Genomic DNA, 20080 nt, shown 5'->3' on the forward strand with positions numbered 1-20080 from the left:
TATACAACAGCCCTATTTCCTATATAGTGCACTACTTTATACTACAGCCCTATTCCCTATATAGTACACTACTTTATACTACAGCCCTATTCCCTATATAGTACACTACTTTATACAGCCCTATTCCCTATATAGTACACTACTTTATACTACAGCCCTATTCCCTATATAGTGCACTACTTTATACTACAGCCCTATTCCCTATATAGTGCACTACTTTATACTACAGCCCTATTCCCTATATAGTGCACTACTTTATACTACAGCCCTATTCCCTATATAGTACACTACTTTATACTACAGCCCTATTCCCTATATAGTGCACTACAGCCCTATTCCCTATATAGTACACTACTTTATACTACAGCCCTATTCCCTATATAGTGCACTACTTTATACTACAGCCCTATTCCCTATATAGTGCACTACTTTATACTACAGCCCTATTCCCTATATAGTGCACTACTTTATACTACAGCCCTATTCCCTATATAGTGCACTACTTTATACTACAGCCCTATTCCCTATATAGTACACTACTTTATACTACAGCCCTATTCCCTATATAGTGAACTACTTTATACTACAGCCCTATTCCCTATATAGTGCACTACTCTATACAACAGCCCTATTCCCTATATAGTGCACTACAGCCCTATTCCCTATATAGTACACTACTTTATACTACAGCCCTATTCCCTATATAGTGCACTACTTTATACTACAGCCCTATTCCCTATATAGTGCACTACTTTATACTACAGCCCTATTCCCTATATAGTACACTACTTTATACTACAGCCCTATTCCCTATATAGTACACTACTTTATACTACAGCCCTATTCCTTATATAGTACACTACTTTATACTACAGCCCTATTCCCTATATAGTACACTACTTTATACTACAGCCCTATTCCCTATTCCCTATAGTACACTACTTTATACTACAGCCCTATTCCCTATATAGTGCACGACTTTATACTACAGCCCTATTCCCTATATAGTACACTACTTTATACTACAGCCCTATTCCCTATATAGTACACTACTTTATACTACAGCCCTATTCCCTATATAGTGCACTACAGCCCTATTCCCTATATAGTACACTACTTTATACTACAGCCCTATTCCCTATATAGTACACTACTTTATACTACAGCCCTATTCCCTATATAGTACACTACTTTATACTACAGCCCTATTCCCTATATAGTGCACTACTTTATACTACAGCCCTATTCCCTATATAGTACACTACTTTATACTACAGCCCTATTCCCTATATAGTGCACTACTCTATACTACAGCCCTATTCCCTATATAGTACACTACTTTATACTACAGCCCTATTCCCTATATAGTACACTACTTTATACTACAGCCCTATTCCCTATATAGTGCACTTTATACTACAGCCCTATTCCCTATATAGTACACTACTTTATACTACAGCCCTATTCCTATATAGTACACTACTTTATACTACAGCCCTATTCCCTATATAGTACACTACTTTATACTACAGCCCTATTCCCTATATAGTGCACTACTTTATACTACAGCCCTATTCCCTATATAGTACACTACTTTATACTACAGCCCTATTCCCTATATAGTGCACTACTCTATACTACAGCCCTATTCCCTATATAGTGCACTACTTTATACTACAGCCCTATTCCCTATATAGTGCACTACTCTATACTACAGCCCTATTCCCTATATAGTGCACTACTCTATACTACAGCCCTATTCCCTATATAGTGCACTACTTTATACTACAGCCCTATTCCCTATATAGTGCACTACTCTATACTACAGCCCTATTCCCTATATAGTACACTACTCTATACTACAGCCCTATTCCCTATATAGTGCACTACTCTATACTACAGCCCTATTCCCTATATAGTGCACTACTTTATACTACAGCCCTATTCCCTATATAGTGCACTACTCTATACTACAGCCCTATTCCCTATATAGTGCACTACTTTATACTACAGCCCTATTCCCTATATAGTGCACTACTTTTGACCAGGGCCCATAGGTAATAGTGTTAAGGGTAGTTCAGCCTAATAATGTTTGAACAAGAGGGATTGGAGCCTCAGAAATGTCCTGTGTCTGTCCTTAACGCCACCCTATTCCTTTTATAGTGCACTACATTTACAACGTAGTCAGAAGCAGTGCACTACATTTACAACGTAGTCAGAAGCAGTGCACTACTCTATACTACAGCCCTATTCCTTTTATAGTGCACTACATTTACAACGTAGTCAGAAGCAGTGCACTACATTTAAAACGTAGTCAGAAGCAGTGCACTACATTTACAACGTAGTCAGAAGCAGTGCACTACATTTACAACGTAGTCAGAAGCAGTGCACTACATTTACAACGTAGTCAGAAGCAGTGCACTACATTTACAACGTAGTCAGAAGCAGTGCACTACATTTACAACGTAGTCAGAAGCAGTGCACTACATTTACAACGTAGTCAGAAGCAGTGCACTACATTTACAACGTAGTCAGAAGCAGTGCACTACATTTACAACGTAGTCAGAAGCAGTGCACTACATTTACAACGTAGTCAGAAGCAGTGCACTACTCTATACTACAGCCCTATTCCTTTTATAGTGCACTACATTTACAACGTAGTCAGAAGCAGTGCACTACATTTACAACGTAGTCAGAAGCAGTGCACTACTCTATACTACAGCCCTATTCCTTTTATAGTGCACTACATTTACAACGTAGTCAGAAGCAGTGCACTATGAAGGGAAATGGAGTACAATTTGGGACACGGACTCTGCCCTCAGAATGCCCTCCTCTAAACGGCTGTGACAGAGCAGAGATGACTCCACACACACACACACACACACACACACACACACACACACACACACACACACACACACACACACACACACACACACACACACACACACACACACACACACACACACACACACCCGCAAGCATAAGACACCCCTCTAGGAATCCAGTCAGTTGGCTCCTCCCAGGTAATCCTCCTGCTGTTAGTCAGAGTGGTGACCTATGCTCTAGCCACTCCCTTGTCACTCCGAATGCATCCCAAATAGCACCCTATTCCCTATATAGTGCACTACTGTCGGCCAGAGCCCTGTGGGCCCTGTAAAGGGGATAGGGTCCCATTTGGAACACATCCCCTTACCCTCAAAATGAACTCTGCTGAACAGCTGTGTTGAGACAAATATCTCCTCGTACTTTACCTGCTACAGAGCAGATCACAGTCTTCAGGTGTGTCACGGTCAAGTCTCTTGGTGTGTCACGGTCAAGTCTCTTAGTGTGTCACAGTCAAGTCTCTTAGTGTGTCACGGTCAAGTCTCTTAGTGTGTCACGGTCATGTCTCTTAGTGTGTCACGGTCAAGTCTCTTAGTGTGTCACAGTCAAGTCTCTTAGTGTGTCACGGTCAAGTCTCTTAGTGTGTCACGGTCAAGTCTCTTAGTGTGTCACAGTCAAGTCTCTTAGTGTGTCACGGTCAAGTCTCTTAGTGTGTCACAGTCAAGTCTCTTGGTGTGTCACAGTCAAGTCTCTTAGTGTGTCACAGTATATTTACATTTACATTTAAGTCATTTAGCAGACGCTCTTATCCAGAGCGACTTACAAATTGGTGCATTCACCCTATGACATCCAGTGGAACAGTCACTTTACAATAGTGCATCTAAAACTTAAGGGGGGTGAGAGGGATTACTTATCTATCCTAGGTATTCCTTAAAGAGGTGGGGTTTCTGGTGTCTCCGGAAGATGGTGATTGACTCCGCTGTCCTGGCGTCGTGAGGGAGTTTGTTCCACCATTGGGGGGCCAGGGCAGCGAACAGTTTTGACTGGGCTGAGTGGGAGCTGTACTTCCTCAGTGGTAGGGAGTATACCAGCACCACAGTAATATATCAACCTCTTTTCAACATTTACCAACATACCAACATTTCAGAATACCCTGGTACTGTTTTATATCATACCAACATTTCAGAATACCCTGGTACTGTTTCATATCATACCAACATTTCAGAATACCCTGGTACTGTTTTATATCATACCAACATTTCAGAATACCCTGGTACTGTTTTATATCATACCAACATTTCAGAATACCCTGGTACTGTTTTATATCATACCAACATTTCAGAATACCCTGGTACTGTTTCATATCATACCAACATTTCAGAATACCCTGGTACTGTTTTATATCATACCAACATTTCAGAATACCCTGGTACTGTTTTATATCATACCAACATTTCAGAATACCCTGGTACTGTTTTATATCATACCAACATTTCAGAATACCCTGGTACTGTTTTATATGATACCAACATTTCAGAATACCCTGGTACTGTTTTATATGATACCAACATTTCAGAATACCCTGGTACTGTTTTATATCATACCAACATTTCAGAATACCCTGGTACTGTTTTATATCATACCAACATTTCAGAATACCCTGGTACTGTTTTATATCATACCAACATTTCAGAATACCCTGGTACTGTTTTATATCATACCAACATTTCAGAATACCCTGGTACTGTTTTATATGATACCAACATTTCAGAATACCCTGGTACTGTTTTATATGATACCAACATTTCAGAATACCCTGGTACTGTTTTATATCATACCAACATTTCAGAATACCCTGGTACTGTTTTATATGATACCAACATTTCAGAATACCCTGGTACTGTTTTATATGATACCAACATTTCAGAATACCCTGGTACTGTTTTATATCATACCAACATTTCAGAATACCCTGGTACTGTTTTATATGATACCAACATTTCAGAATACCCTGGTACTGTTTCATATCATACTACCAAGCTCGTGTTATTCAGTACGTTTCATTAATAAATTCACTAAAATGGTTTAAGCAAAACCATGTCTTTTTCTATGCACCGGTCCCATAATGACCACTTCACCTTCCAGCCCTCACTCACCTTCCAGCCATCACTCACCTTCCAGCCATCACTCACCTTCCAGCCATCACTCACCTTCCAGCCATCACTCACCTTCCAGCCATCACTCACCTTCCAGCCATCACTCACCTTCCAGCCATCACTCACCTTCCAGCCATCACTCACCTTCCAGCCATCACTCACCTTCCAGCCATCACTCACCTTCCAGCCATCACTCACCTTCCAGCCATCACTCACCTTCCAGCCATCACTCACAGCTGTAATCAGCCATCACTCACCTTCCAGCCCTCACTCACCTTCCAGCCCTCACTCACCTTTCAGCCCTCACTCACCTTCCAGCCCTCACTCACCTTCCAGCCCTCATTCACAGCTGTAACCAGCCCTCATTCACAGCTGTAATCAGCCCTCACTCACCTTCCAGCCATCACTCACCTTCCAGCCATCACTCACCTTCCAGCCATCACTCACAGCTGTAATCAGCCATCAACTGTGTTGACCCCAGTAGTCTGACTGTAAACTCCCTGACCTCCTCAGCACTGTGTTGGCCCCAGTAGTCTGACTGTAAACTCCTGACCTCCTCAGCACTGTGTTGACCCCAGTAGTCTGTAAACGCCATGTCCTTGTGTACTCTGTTCATACCATAACCCCACCATGGGGCCCTCTGTTCATACCATAACCCCACCATGGGGCCCTCTGTTCATACCACAACCCCACCATGGGGCCCTCTGTTCATACCACAACCCCACCATGGGGCCCTCTGTCCATACCATAACCCCACCCCACCATGGGGCCCTCTGTCCATACCATAACCCCACCATGGGGCCCTCTGTCCATACCATAACCCCACCATGGGGCCCTCTGTTCATACCATAACCCCACCATGGGGCCCTCTGTTCATACCACAACCCCACCATGGGGCCCTCTGTCCATACCATAACCCCACCATGGGGCCCTCTGTCCATACCACAACCCCACCATGGGGCCCTCTGTCCATACCATAACCCCACCATGGGGCCCTCTGTCCATACCATAACCCCACCATGGGGCCCTCTGTCCATACCATAACCCCACCATGGGGCCCTCTGTCCATACCATAACCCCACCATGGGGCCCTCTATCCATACCATAACCCCACCATAATAATAATCTATCCATAACCATAACCCCACCATGGGGCCCTCTGCCCATACCATAACCCCACCATGGGAATATAATAATAATAATATATAATATAATAATAATAATAATAATATGTCCATAACCATAACCCCACCATGGGGCCCTCTGTCCATAATATAACCCCCACCATGATAATAATATAATAATAATAATATAATAACCCCACCATGGATAATAATATAATAATTAATATAATAATATAATAATAATAATATATAATATATAATAATAATAATAATATATAATAATAATAATAATAATAATAATAAATATAATAATAATAATATATGCCATTTAGCAGATGCTTTTATCCAAAGCGACTTACAGTCATGTGTGCATACATTCTACGTATGGGTGGTCCCGGGAATCGAACCCACTACCCTGGCGTTACAAGCGCCATGCTCTACCAACTGAGCTACAGAAGGACCATAACCATGGGGCCCTCTGTCCACAACGTCATACACACAGCGTCATACACGTGGTCTATGGTTGAGAGGCTGGTTGGACGTCCTGCCAAATTATCTAAAACGATGTTGGAGGTGGCTTATGGTAGAGAAATTAACATTAAAATCTCTGGCAACAGCTCTGGTGGACATTCCTGCAGTCAGCATGCCATTTGCACGCTCCCTCAAAACTTGAGACATCTGTGGCATTGTGTTGTGTGCCAAAACTGCACATTTTAGAGTGGCCTTTCATTGTCCCCAGCACAAGGTGCACCTGTGTAATCATGATTTTAATCAGCTTCTTGATATGGCACATCTGTCAGGTGGATGGATTATCACGGCAAAGGAGAAATGCTCACTAACAGGGATGTGAAAGGGGCTCCTGAGTGGCGCAGCGGTCTGGGGCGCTGCATCTCGGTGCTAGAGTCATCACCACAGACCCTGGTTCGATTCCAGACTGTATCACAACCGGCCGTGATTGGGAGTCTCATAGGGCAGCGCACAATTGGCCCAGCATCGTTAGGGTTTGACTGGGGTAGGCCGCCATTGTAAATAACATTTTGTTCTTAACTGGCTTGCCTAGTTAAATAAAGGTTTTTAAAAAATAAATTAAATTCAACAAAATTGGAGAGAAATAAGGTTTTAATGCGCATGGAACATTTCTGCTATCTTTTATTTCAACTCATGAAACATAAGACCAACACTACATGTAGTTCAGTAGATTTAGTAACTGTGTTAAATGTGCTAAATGTGCTCAGCAGTTGTGCATTTGGTTTGCTAATTTAGTAGCACGTTAGCTATCTAGCTAAATGGTTCCAAAATCAAGCATTCGCTTTGTATTCAGTGCCAGTATTACCGAATGTCCCAGGACCAGCTTAGTGTCTCTGGAGGACCAGCTTAGTGTCTCTGGAGGACCAGCTTAGTGTCTCTGGAGGACCAGCTTAGTGTCTCTGGAGGACCAGCTTAGTGTCTCTGGAGGACCAGCTTAGTGTCTCTGGAGGACCAGCTTAGTGTCTCTGGAGGACCAGCTTAGTGTCTCTGGAGGACCAGCTTAGTGTCTCTGGAGGACCAGCTTAGTGTCTCTGGAGGACCAGCTTAGTGTCTCTGGAGGACCAGCTTAGTGTCTCTGGAGGACCAGCTTAGTGTCTCTGGAGGACCAGCTTAGTGTCTCTGGAGGACCAGCCGTGTGTCTCTGAAGGTCCAGCCGTGTGTCTCTGGAGGACCAGCTTAGTGTCTCTGGAGGACCAGCTTAGTGTCTCTGGAGGTCCGCCCTAAGGGACTCACAATCACGGCCGGTTATGATACAGCCTGGATTCGAACCAGGGTGTCTGTAGTGACGCCTCAAGCACTGAGATGCAGTGCCTTAGACCGCTGCGCCACTCAGGAGTCCCTGTGGGCCAGGGCTGTGACAGCTGAGTCCCAGGGCTGTGACGGCTGTGTTCCTGTGTGTTTGTGTCTTGGCCTTGTACCTGGTGCTCCCCTGAGGCCCCTCAGGGCCCCTGATGCAGGGTGAACCAGAGTGCACATGCTCATATGTCTCTAAGGAATCTATTGACTTCTCATACGTAGAGTTCTCCAAGATATACAAGGTAGTTTAAGGTTTTTAGGTGATCATGCAGTGTTTTAACCTTAAGTTGACTCTGTTTTGATTTAATTTATTCCCACTGTAAAGCACTTTATATAAAGGTTGATTTATCCCCAGACAGAATAAATATAGTTTCTGTAGGCTTATCAGTGACAGCAGGTTGACTGTTCCTGTCTCCTCTCCCTGCTCCAGTGTTCGCCAGCTCAGAGCCTGTCCCAGGATTCCAGGGAGACACTTTACAGCTGGCATTCATCGACCTCCGACAGGTAAGCAGTATACCACTCATCCTACTGTTCCCCTGTCCGTTGACCCTACACGACCTCTGCTACAGCTGACTGTTCCCCTGTCCTGTGACCCTACACGACCTCTGCTACAGCCGACTGTTCCCCTGTCCGTTGACCCTACACGACCTCTGCTACAGCCGACTGTTCCCCTGTCCGTTGACCCTACACGACCTCTGCTACAGCCGACTGTTCCCCTGTCCGTTGACCCTACACGACCTCTGCTACAGCCGACTGTTCCCCTGTCCTGTGACCCTACACGACCTCTCCTACAGCTGACTGTTCCCCTGTCCTGTGACCCTACATGACCTCTCCTACAGCTGACTGTTCCCCTGTCCTGTGACCCTACACGACCTCTGCTACAGCTGACTGTTCCCCTGTCCTGTGACCCTACACGACCTCTGCTACAGCCGACTGTTCCCCTGTCCTGTGACCCTACACGACCTCTGCTACAGCCGACTGTTCCCCTGTCCTGTGACCCAACGACACACGACTGTTCCCCTGTCTGTGACCCAACACAACCTCTCCTACAGCCGACTGTTCCCCTCTCCTCTGACCCAACACAACCTCTCCTCTGACCCAACACAACCTCTCCTACAGCCGACTGTTCCCCTCTCCTCTGACCCAACACAACCTCTCCTCTGACCCAACACAACCTCTCCTCTGTCCCAACACAACCTCTCCTACAGCCGACTGTTCCCCTCTCCTCTGACCCAACACAACCTCTCCTCTGGCCCAACACAACCTCTCCTACAGCCGACTGTTCCCCTCTCCTCTGACCCAACACGACCTCTCCTCTGACCCAACGCAACCTCTCCTCTGTCCCAACACAACCTCTCCTATAGCCGACTGTTCCCCTCTCCTCTGACCCAACACAACCTCTCCTCTGACCCAACACAACCTCTCCTCTGACCCAACACAACCTCTCCTCTGTCCCAACACAACCTCTCCTACAGCCTGACTGTTCCCCTCTCCTCTGACCCAACACAACCTCTCCTCTGGCCCAACACAACCTCTCCTACAGCCGACTGTTCCCCTCTCCTCTGACCCAACACAACCTCTCCTCTGGCCAACTATTCCCCTGTCCTGTGACCCAACACGACCTCTCCTGTGAGCCAGTAGCACACTCTCCCCATAGGTCAGGATTAGCCTTACATTACCCTGACTCCAAGTCAATTGTTGTGGATCCATTAAGCCATTACCAGCTCTGCTAACAGCTCTTTCTTACTCTCTTAGTGTTGATGTGACCTGGTTAATCTGGGCCTCAGGTCAGGTCCAGTTATGGGTCAGGTTAGGTCTGGGGTTAGGTCTGGTGTTAGGTCTGGGGTTAGGTCTGGTGTTAGGTCTGGTGTTAGGTCTGGTGTTAGGTCTGGGGTTAGGTCTGGTGTTAGGTCTGGGGTTAGGTCTGGTGTTAGGTCTGGTCTGGTGTTAGGTCTGGTGTTAGGTCTGGTGTTAGGTCTGGTGTTAGGTCTGGTGTTAGGTCTGGTCTGGTGTCAGGTCTGGTGTTAGGTCTGGTGTTAGGTCTGGTCTGGTGTCAGGTCTGGTGTTAGGTCTGGTGTTAGGTCTAGTGTTAGGTCTGGTGTTAGGTCTGGTGTTAGGTCTGGTGTTAGGTCTGGTCTGGTGTTAGGTCTGGTGTTAGGTCTGGTGTTAGGTCTGGGGTTAGAGAGAGAGATTTATGTGTCACTCTCCTGTATGCTGCTTCTCACACCAAGCTCCGGTGCTTGTTTCCACTTTGCTTATTCATATAAATCCACAAGTCTTCTATGATTCCACTATTAGTTTGTGTATCTTACCGTCTGCAAACATTTGGTTTGTCTGAGCAAGTTGTGGCTGAAATCAATTGTGTTCGCCAGCTACCATACTCATAAAGCACCCTGAGATCACTCACTACTCATAAAGTACCCTAGGATCACTAACTACTCATAAAGCACCCTGGGATCACTCACTACTCATAAAGCACCCTGGGATCACTCACTACTCATAAAGCACCCTAGGATCACTCACTACTCATAAAGGACCCTAGGATCACTCACTACTCATAAAGGACCCTGGGATCACTCACTACTCATTTAAGCACCCTGGGATCACTCACTACTCATAAAGCACCCTGGGATCACTCACTACTCATAAAGCACCCTAGGATCACTCACTACTCATAAAGCACCCTAGGATCACTCACTACTCATAAAGCACCCTGGGATCACTCACTACTCATAAAGCACCCTGGGATCACTCACTACTCATAAAGCACCCTAGGATCACTCACTACTCATAAAGCACCCTAGGATCACTCACTACTCATAAAGCACCCTGAGATCACTCACTACTCATAAAGCACCCTGGGATCACTCACTACTCATTTAAACACCCTGGGATCACTCACTACTCATTTAAACACCCTGGGATCACTCACTACTCATTTAAACACCCTGGGATCACTCACTACTCATAAAGCACCCTGGGATCACTCACTACTCATAAAGCACCCTGGGATCACTACTCATAAAGCACCCTGGGATCACTCACTACTCATAAAGCACCCTGGGATCACTCACTACTCATAAAGCACCCTGAGATCACTACTCACTACTCATAAAGCACCCTAGGATCACTCACTACTCATAAAGCACCCTGGGATCACTCACTACTCATAAAGCACCCTGGGATCACTCACTACTCATAAAGCACCCTGGGATCACTCACTACTCATAAAGCACCCTGGGATCACTCACTACTCATAAAGCACCCTGGGATCACTCACTACTCTTAAAGCACCCTAGGATCACTCACTACTCATAAAGCACACTGGGGTCACTCACTGTTAAAAATATTGTGATATATTTTGTCCATATCTCCCCGTTCTTCCACTCACTGAAGCACCCTGGGCCCATTAGTCAAAAGCCTATCACATTGGTCTATTACCATAGGAGCCTATCACATTTGTCTATTACCATAGGAGCCTATCACATTGGTCTGTTACCATAGGAGCCTATCACATTGGTCTATTACCATAGGAGCCTATCACATTGGTCTGTTACCATAGGAGCCTATCACATTGGTCTGTTACCATAGGAGCCTATCACATTGGTCTGTTACCATAGGAGCCTATCACATTGGTCTGTTACCATAGGAGCCTATCACATTGGTCTGTTACCATAGGAGCCTATCACATTGGTCTGTTACCATAGGAGCCTATCACATTGGTCTGTTACCATAGGAGCCTATCACATTGGTCTGTTACCATAGGAGCCTATCACATTGGTCTGTTACCATAGGAGCCTATCACATTGGTCTGTGCGTCTGTAGAGACCTCCTGTATCAGACCAGATCTGGTGCGTCTGTAGAGACCTCCTGTATCAGGACAGGTCTGGTGTGTCTATAGAGACCTCCTGTATCAGACCAGATCTGGTGCGTCTGTAGAGACCTCCTGTATCAGACCAGATCTGGTGCGTCTGTAGAGACCTCCTGTATCAGACCAGATCTGGTGCTATCTGTAGAGACCTCCTGTATCAGGACAGGTCTGGTGTGTCTATAGAGACCTCCTGTATCAGACCAGATCTGGTCGTCTGTAGAGACCTCCTGTATCAGGACAGATCTGGTCGTACCCTAGAGACCTCCTGTATCAGGACAGATCTGGTGCTTCTCTAGAGACCTCCTGTATCAGGACAGATCTGGTCGTCTCTAGAGACCTCCTGTATCAGAGACCTCCCAGATCTGGTGCTTCTCTAGAGACCTCCTGTATCAGGACAGATCTGGTGCGTCTCTAGAGACCTCCTGTATCAGACCAGATCTGGTGCGTCTATAGAGACCTCCTGTATCAGACCAGATCTGGTGCTTCTGTAGAAACCTCCTGTATCAGGACAGATCTGTGCGTCTGTAGAGACCTCCTGTATCAGGACAGATCTGGTGCGTCCCTAGAGACCTCCTGTATCAGGACAGATCTGGTGCGTCTCTAGAGACCTCCTGTATCAGGACAGATCTGGTGCGTCTCTAGAGACCTCCTGTATCAGGACAGGTCTGTCTTTAGGCCTGGGAGGGTTGACCTCAGATGAAGAGACATCCCAACGTCTCTCTGCTAATTACTGCGGGGCTCTAATGGCTGCCTGCTAAGTTGGTGTTTTAAATATGAAAAATCTAAAAGGTTAGTGAGGTGTCGGAGTCCCGAAAGAAGAATCCTCAAGGCCTGGTGACCTGTGGTGACCTGGAAGTTGAACCTAATGCATAGTGCATGTTACCGTTTATTCATTAACCAGGCAGGCATCATTCCACAAGATCCTTGGATACAGTGAAGATGAGACCCTGCAATCAGAAACACTTGTCTCTCAATATTCATTCTACCGCGCTCCACACTCTCGTGCTCAGAGTTCATTCTCAGACCACGTTCTCTTGAGTACGTTCTTGTGAGGATGAGAGTGTGGAGAACACATAACACCTTAAATTAGATTAGCACTCCCCCTACTGTATTACCTCACACTCCCCTACTGTATTACCTCAGCACTCCCTCTACTGTATTACCTCACACTCCCCCTACTGTATTACCTCACACTCCCCTACTGTATTACCTCAGCACTCCCTCTACTGTATTACCTCACACTCCCCCTACTGTATTACCTCACACTCCCTCTACTGTATTACCTCAGCACTCCCTCTACTGTATTACCTCACACTCCCCTACTGTATTACCTCACACTCCCCTACTGTATTACCTCACACTCCCCTACTGTATTACCTCACACTCCCCTACTGTATTACCTCACACTACCCCTACTGTATTACCTCACGCTGAGCAGCACTCCCTCTACTGTATTACCTCACACTCCCCTACTGTATTACCTCACACTGAGCAGCACTCCCCCTACTGTATTACCTCACACTCCCTCTACTGTATTACCTCACACTCCCTCTACTGTATTACCTCACACTCCCCTACTGTATTACCTCACACTCCCCTACTGTATTACCTCACACTCCCTACTGTATTACCTCACACTCCCCTACTGTATTACCTCACACTCCCCTACTGTATTACCTCACACTCCCCTACTGTATTACCTCACGCTGAGCAGCACTCCCCTACTGTATTACCTCACACTCCCCTACTGTATTACCTCACACCCCATACTGTATTACCTCAACTCCCCTACTGTATTACCTCACACTACCCCTACTGTATTACCTCACGCTGAGCAGCACTCCCCCTACTGTATTACCTCACACTCCCTCTACTGTATTACCTCACACTACCCCTACTGTATTACCTCACACTCTCCCTACTGTATTACCTCACACTCCCCCTACTGTATTACCTCACGCTGAGCAGCACTCCCCTACTGTATTACCTCACGCTGAGCAGCACTCCCCCTACTGTATTACCTCACGCTGAGCAGCACTCCCCCTACTGTATTACCTCACGCTGAGCAGCACTCCCCCTACTGTATTACCTCAGCACTCCCCCTACTGTATTACCTCACACTGAGCAGCACTCCCCCTACTGTATTACCTCACACTCCCCCTACTGTATTACCTCACACTCCCCCTACTGTATTACCTCACGCTGAGCAGCACTCCCCTACTGTATTACCTCACACTCCCCCTACTGTATTACCTCACACTCCCCCTACTGTATTACCTCAGCACTCCCCCTACTGTATTACCTCAGCACTCCCCTACTGTATTACCTCACACTGAGCAGCACTCCCCTACTGTATTACCTCACGCTGAGCAGCACTCCCCCTACTGTATTACCTCACGCTGAGCAGCACTCCCCTACTGTATTACCTCACACTGAGCAGCACTCCCCCTACTGTATTACCTCAGCACTCCCCCTACTGTATTACCTCACGCTGAGCAGCACTCCCCCTACTGTATTACCTCAGCACTCCCCTACTGTATTACCTCACACCCCCCCTACTGTATTACCTCACACTACCCCTACTGTATTACCTCACGCCAAGCAGCACTCCCTCTATTTTTACTTCAAAATTATCAGCTAGATATGTGAATCGTAATAATCTAGCTAGCAAGCTAGTTAAACATGTAAAAATGACCTTATGCAAGGTAGATGTACATTTTTCGTGGTTAGCTAGCTAAGCTAGCTGACAATTCTTTGTGGCTATCTGACTAGCTAACAGTAGTAGCTAGTCAGTTAGCACTATTGACTTATTAATGGGTTGTGATTTACGATACGTAGGCGGGTGTATTGATCAAATAATGTATTTATTAACCTATCAAGATAAAATATTGTAGTCAAGCAACATATGACATGTGAATAGGCAACATTTCATTCCGGAGTCGGACTGTATTTTCTCTCCCGTCAGCTCAAATGATGTCCTCCATTGATTTCAAGAAATGTCTGGTCAATATTCCTTTGACGCTTGACATTGCTGCATGGTTCAAAATATGTACAAACTGAGTACGCACTGTTTCTCACACACCACATGCACTCTTTCTCGATGTCTCTCTCTCTCTCCGGGGGATTAGTACCAGGTTTTCCTCAGCTGTGCTCCCTGTGAGGGAAAGTGTTTCCAGGGGATTAGTACCAGGTTTTCCTCAGCTGTGCTCCCTGTGAGGGAAAGTGTTTCCAGGGGATTAGTACCAGGTTTTCCTCAGCTGTGCTCCCTGTGAGGGAAAGTGTTTCCAGGGGATTAGTACCAGGTTTTCCTCAGCTGTGCTCCCTGTGGGGGAAAGTGTTTCCAGGGGATTAGTACCAGGTTTTCCTCAGCTGTGCTCCCTGTGAGGGAAAGTGTTTCCAGGGGATTAGTACCAGGTTTTCCTCAGCTGTGCTCCCTGTGGGAGAAAGTGTTTCCAGGGGATTAGTACCAGGTTTTCCTCAACTGTGCTCCCTGTGGGGGAAAGTGTTTCCAGGGGATTAGTACCAGGTTTTCCTCAGCTGTGCTCCCTGTGGGGGAAAGTGTTTCCAGGGGATTAGTACCAGGTTTTCCTCAGCTGTGCTCCCTGTGGGGGAAAGTGTTTCCAGGGGATTAGTACCAGGTTTTCCTCAGCTGTGCTCCCTGTGGGGGAAAGTGTTTCCAGGGGATTAGTACCAGGTTTTCCTCAGCTGTGCTCCCTGTGGGGGAAAGTGTTTCCAGGCGATTAGTACCAGGTTTTTCTCAGCTGTGCTCCCTGTGGGGGGAAGTGTTTCCAGGGGATTGGTACCAGGTTTTCCTCAGCTGTGCTCCCTGTGGGGGAAAGTGTTTCCAGGGGATTAGTACCAGGTTGAATAACTCGTGGCTGGCTGAGAGTCAGAGCAGAGAACACTCTCCAGACAGTCATATCATATAACATAACTCGCAGCTAACAGGCCTCAGCAGCAGGTACCGACCTGAGGACATACTGGGGCTTCAGGACAGCAGAACAGCAGGTACAGACCTGAGGACATACTGGGGCTTCAGGACAGCAGAACAGCAGGTACAGACCTGAGGACATACTGGGGCTTCAGGACAGCAGAACAGCAGGTACCGACCTGAGGACATACTGGGGCTTCAGGACAGCAGAACAGCAGGTACAGACCTGAGGACATACTGGGGCTTCAGGACAGCAGAACAGCAGGTACAGACCTGAGGACATACTGGGGCTTCAGGACAGCAGAACAGCAGGTACAGACCTGAGGACATACTGGGGCTTCAGAACAGCAGGTACAGACCTGAGGACATACTGGGGCTTCAGGACAGCAGAACAGCAGGTACAGACCTGAGGACATACTGGGGCTTCAGGACAGTAGGTACAGACCTGAGGACATACTGGGGCTTCAGGACAGCAGGTACAGACCTGAGGACATACTGGGGCTTCAGGACAGTAGGTACAGACCTGAGGACATACTGGGGCTTCAGGACAGCAGGTACAGACCTGAGGACATACTGGGGCTTCAGGACAGCAGGTACAGACCTGAGGACATACTGGGGCTTCAGGACAGCAGGTACAGACCTGAGGACATACTGGGGCTTCAGGACAGTAGGTACAGACCTGATGACATACTGGGGCTTCAGGACAGCAGGTACAGACCTGAGGACATACTGGGGCTCCAGAACAGCAGGTACAGACCTGAGGACATGCTGGGGCTTCAGGACAGCAGCCTTGCTTTTTTTGTCAGCAGTCACGAGAGACCTAAGCAGTTCGCATATGAAAAGACACCAAAACAGACATGCAGCTAACTGAGATCCTTCCATTCTACCCTGCTGATTGGGTCAGGGAGGGGAGAAGAGAACTGGGGATCAGTTTGGGATCCTTCCATTCTACCCTGCTGATTGGGTCAGGGAGGGGAGAAGAGAACTGGGGATCAGTTTGGGATCCTTCCATTCTACCCTGCTGATTGGGTCAGGGAGGGGAGAAGAGAACTGGGGATCAGTTTGGGATCCTTCCATTCTACCCTGCTGATTGGGTCAGGGAGGGGAGAAGAGAACTGGGGATTAGTTTGGGATCCTTCCATTCTACTCTGATGAGAGCAGGAGTGGTCCATTCTACTCTGATGGAGCAGAACAGGAGTGGTCCATTCTACTCTGATGAGAGCAGGAGTGGTCCATTCTACTCTGATGGAGCAGAACAGGAGTGGTCCATTCTACTCTGATGAGAGCAGGAGGGGTCCATTCTACTCTGATGGAGCAGAACAGGAGGGGTCCATTCTACTCTGATGGGAACAGGAGTGGTCCATTCTACTCTGATGAGAACAGGAGTGGTCCATTCTACTCTGATGAACAGGAGTGGTCCATTCTACTCAGAACAGGAGTGGTCCATTCTACTCTGATGGAGCAGAACAGGAGTGGTCCATTCTACTCTGATGGAGCAGAACAGGAGTGGTCCATTCCAGTGGTCCATTCTACTCTGATGGGAACAGGAGGGGTCCATTCTACTCTGATGGAGCAGAACAGGAGGGGTCCATTCTACTCTGATGGAGCAGAACAGGAGTGGTCCATTCTACTCTGATGGAGCAGTCCAACTGATGGGGAGTGGTCCATTCTACTCTGATGGAGCAGAACAGGAGTGGTCCATTCTACTCTGATGGAGCAGAACAGGAGTGGTCCATTCTACTCTGATGGGAACAGGAGGGGTCCAACATGGGAGCAGAACAGGAGTGGTCCATTCTACTCTGATGGAGCAGAACAGGAGTGGTCCATTCTACTCTGATGGGAACAGAACAGGAGTGGTCCATTCTACTCTGATGGAGCAGAACAGGAGTGGTCCATTCTACTCTGATGAGAACAGAACAGGAGGGGTCCATTCTACTCTGATGGGAACAGAACAGGAGTGGTCCATTCTACTCTGATGGAGCAGAACAGGAGTGGTCCATTCTACTCTGATGAGAACAGAACAGGAGGGGTCCATTCTACTCTGATGGAACAGAACAGGAGGGGTCCATTCTACTCTGATGGGAACAGGAGTGGTCCATTCTACTCTGATGGAGCAGAACAGGAGGGGTCCATTCTACTCTGATGGGAACAGGAGGGGTCCATTCTACTCTGATGGGAACAGGAGGGGTCCATTCTACTCTGATGGGCAGAACAGGAGGGGTCCATTCTACTCTGATGGGAACAGAACAGGAGGGGTCCATTCTACTCTGATGGGAACAGAACAGGAGTGGTCCATTCTACTCTGATGGGAACAGGAGGGGTCCATTCTACTCTGATGGGAACAGAACAGGAGTGGTCCATTCTACTCTGATGGAGCAGAACAGGAGGGGTCCATTCTACTCTGATGGGAACAGGAGGGGTCCATTCTACTCTGATGGGAACAGAACAGGAGTGGTCCATTCTACTCTGATGGGAACAGGAGGGGTCCATTCTACTCTGATGGGAACAGAACAGGAGTGGTCCATTCTACTCTGATGGAGCAGAACAGGAGGGGTCCATTCTACTCTGATGGAGCAGAACAGGAGGGGTCCATTCTACTCTGATGGGAACAGGAGGGGTCCATTCTACTCTGATGGGAACAGAACAGGAGTGGTCCATTCTACTCTGATGGGAACAGAACAGGAGTGGTCCATTCTACTCTGATGGGAACAGAACAGGAGTGGTCCATTCTACTCTGATGGAGCAGAACAGGAGTGGTCCATTCTACTCTGATGGAGCAGAACAGGAGGGGTCCATTCTACTCTGATGGAGCAGAACAGGAGTGGTCCATTCTACTCTGATAGAGCAGAACAGGAGTGGTCCATTCTACTCTGATGGGCAGAACAGGAGTGGTCCATTCTACTCTGATGAGCAGAACAGGGGGGTCCATTCTACTCTGATGGAACAGAACAGGAGTGGTCCATTCTACTCTGATGGGAACAGGAGTGGTCCATTCTACTCTGATGGAGCAGAACAGGAGGGGTCCATTCTACTCTGATGGAGCAGAACAGGAGGGGTCCATTCTACTCTGATGGAGAACAGAACAGGAGTGGTCCATTCTACTCTGATGGAGCAGAACAGGAGGGTCCATTCTACTCTGATGGAACAGAACAGGGAGTGGTCCATTCTACTCTGATGGAACAGAACAGGAGTGGTCCATTCTACTCTGATGGAGCAGAACAGGAGGGGTCCATTCTACTCTGATGGGAACAGGAGGGGTCCATTCTACTCTGATGGGAACAGGAGGGGTCCATTCTACTCTGATGGGAACAGGAGGGGTCCATTCTACTCTGATGGGAACAGAACAGGAGTGGTCCATTCTACTCTGATGGAGCAGAACAGGAGGGGTCCATTCTACTCTGATGGGAACAGGAGGGTCCATTCTACTCTGATGGAGCAGAACAGGAGGGTCCATTCTACTCTGATGGGAACAGGAGGGGTCCATTCTACTCTGATGGGAGCAGAACAGGAGTGGTCCATTCTACTCTGATGGAGCAGAACAGGAGGGGTCCATTCTACTCTGATGGGAACAGGAGGGGTCCATTCTACTCTGATGGGAACAGGAGGGGTCCATTCTACTCTGATGAGCAGAACAGGAGGGTCCATTCTACTCTGATGGAGCAGAACAGGAGTGGTCCATTCTACTCTGATGGAGCAGAACAGGAGTGGTCCATTCTACTCTGATGGAACAGAACAGGAGGGGTCCATTCTACTCTGATGGAGCAGAACAGGAGGGGTCCATTCTCTCTGATGGCAGAACAGGAGGGGTCCATTCTACTCTGATGGGAACAGGAGGGGTCCATTCTACTCTGAGAACAGGAGTGGTCCATTCTGATAGAGCAGAACAGGAGTGGTCCATTCTACTCTGATGGAGCAGAACAGGAGGGGTCCATTCTACTCTGATGGGAACAGGAGGGGTCCATTCTACTCTGATGGGAACAGGAGGGGTCCATTCTACTCTGATGGGAACAGGAGTGGTCCATTCTACTCTGATGGGAACAGGAGGGGTCCATTCTACTCTGATGGAGCAGAACAGGAGTGGTCCATTCTACTCTGATGGAGCAGAACAGGAGTGGTCCATATCTCTGAATAGCACCTCCCTACCCAGAACCCTCCAATCAGACCCTCCTAGTAGGTGTGAATGGTAGTGGTAAGCCTCTGGCTCTATAGACCCCTTCATAAAGACCACCCAGCAGCTTCCCAGTCCCCTGCCATCAGCATACACGGAGAGGGGCTTTCGGTCTTCACAGCATCAGTCTGTCTCCCAGCTCCTCTTCCTGTGAATGAGAGGTACTGGGTGGTGCAGAAG

General features: G+C 47.4%; 1 protein-coding gene across 1 annotated transcript in view; it reads left to right on the forward strand.

Moving 5' to 3' along the window:
* The window catches only part of LOC124021810 (exocyst complex component 6-like), a 57390-nt gene that overhangs the window by 26451 nt on the left and 10859 nt on the right, over nucleotides 1-20080 (forward strand). The window contains exon 7 of the mRNA XM_046336932.1: nucleotides 8361-8434. Within this exon, the coding sequence (XP_046192888.1) occupies nucleotides 8361-8434 (74 nt within the window). The remainder of the gene's footprint in view (nucleotides 1-8360; nucleotides 8435-20080) is intronic.

The sequence above is a fragment of the Oncorhynchus gorbuscha genome, unplaced genomic scaffold (genome assembly GCF_021184085.1).
Source record: "Oncorhynchus gorbuscha isolate QuinsamMale2020 ecotype Even-year unplaced genomic scaffold, OgorEven_v1.0 Un_scaffold_1221, whole genome shotgun sequence".
Classification (NCBI taxonomy): domain Eukaryota; kingdom Metazoa; phylum Chordata; class Actinopteri; order Salmoniformes; family Salmonidae; genus Oncorhynchus; species Oncorhynchus gorbuscha.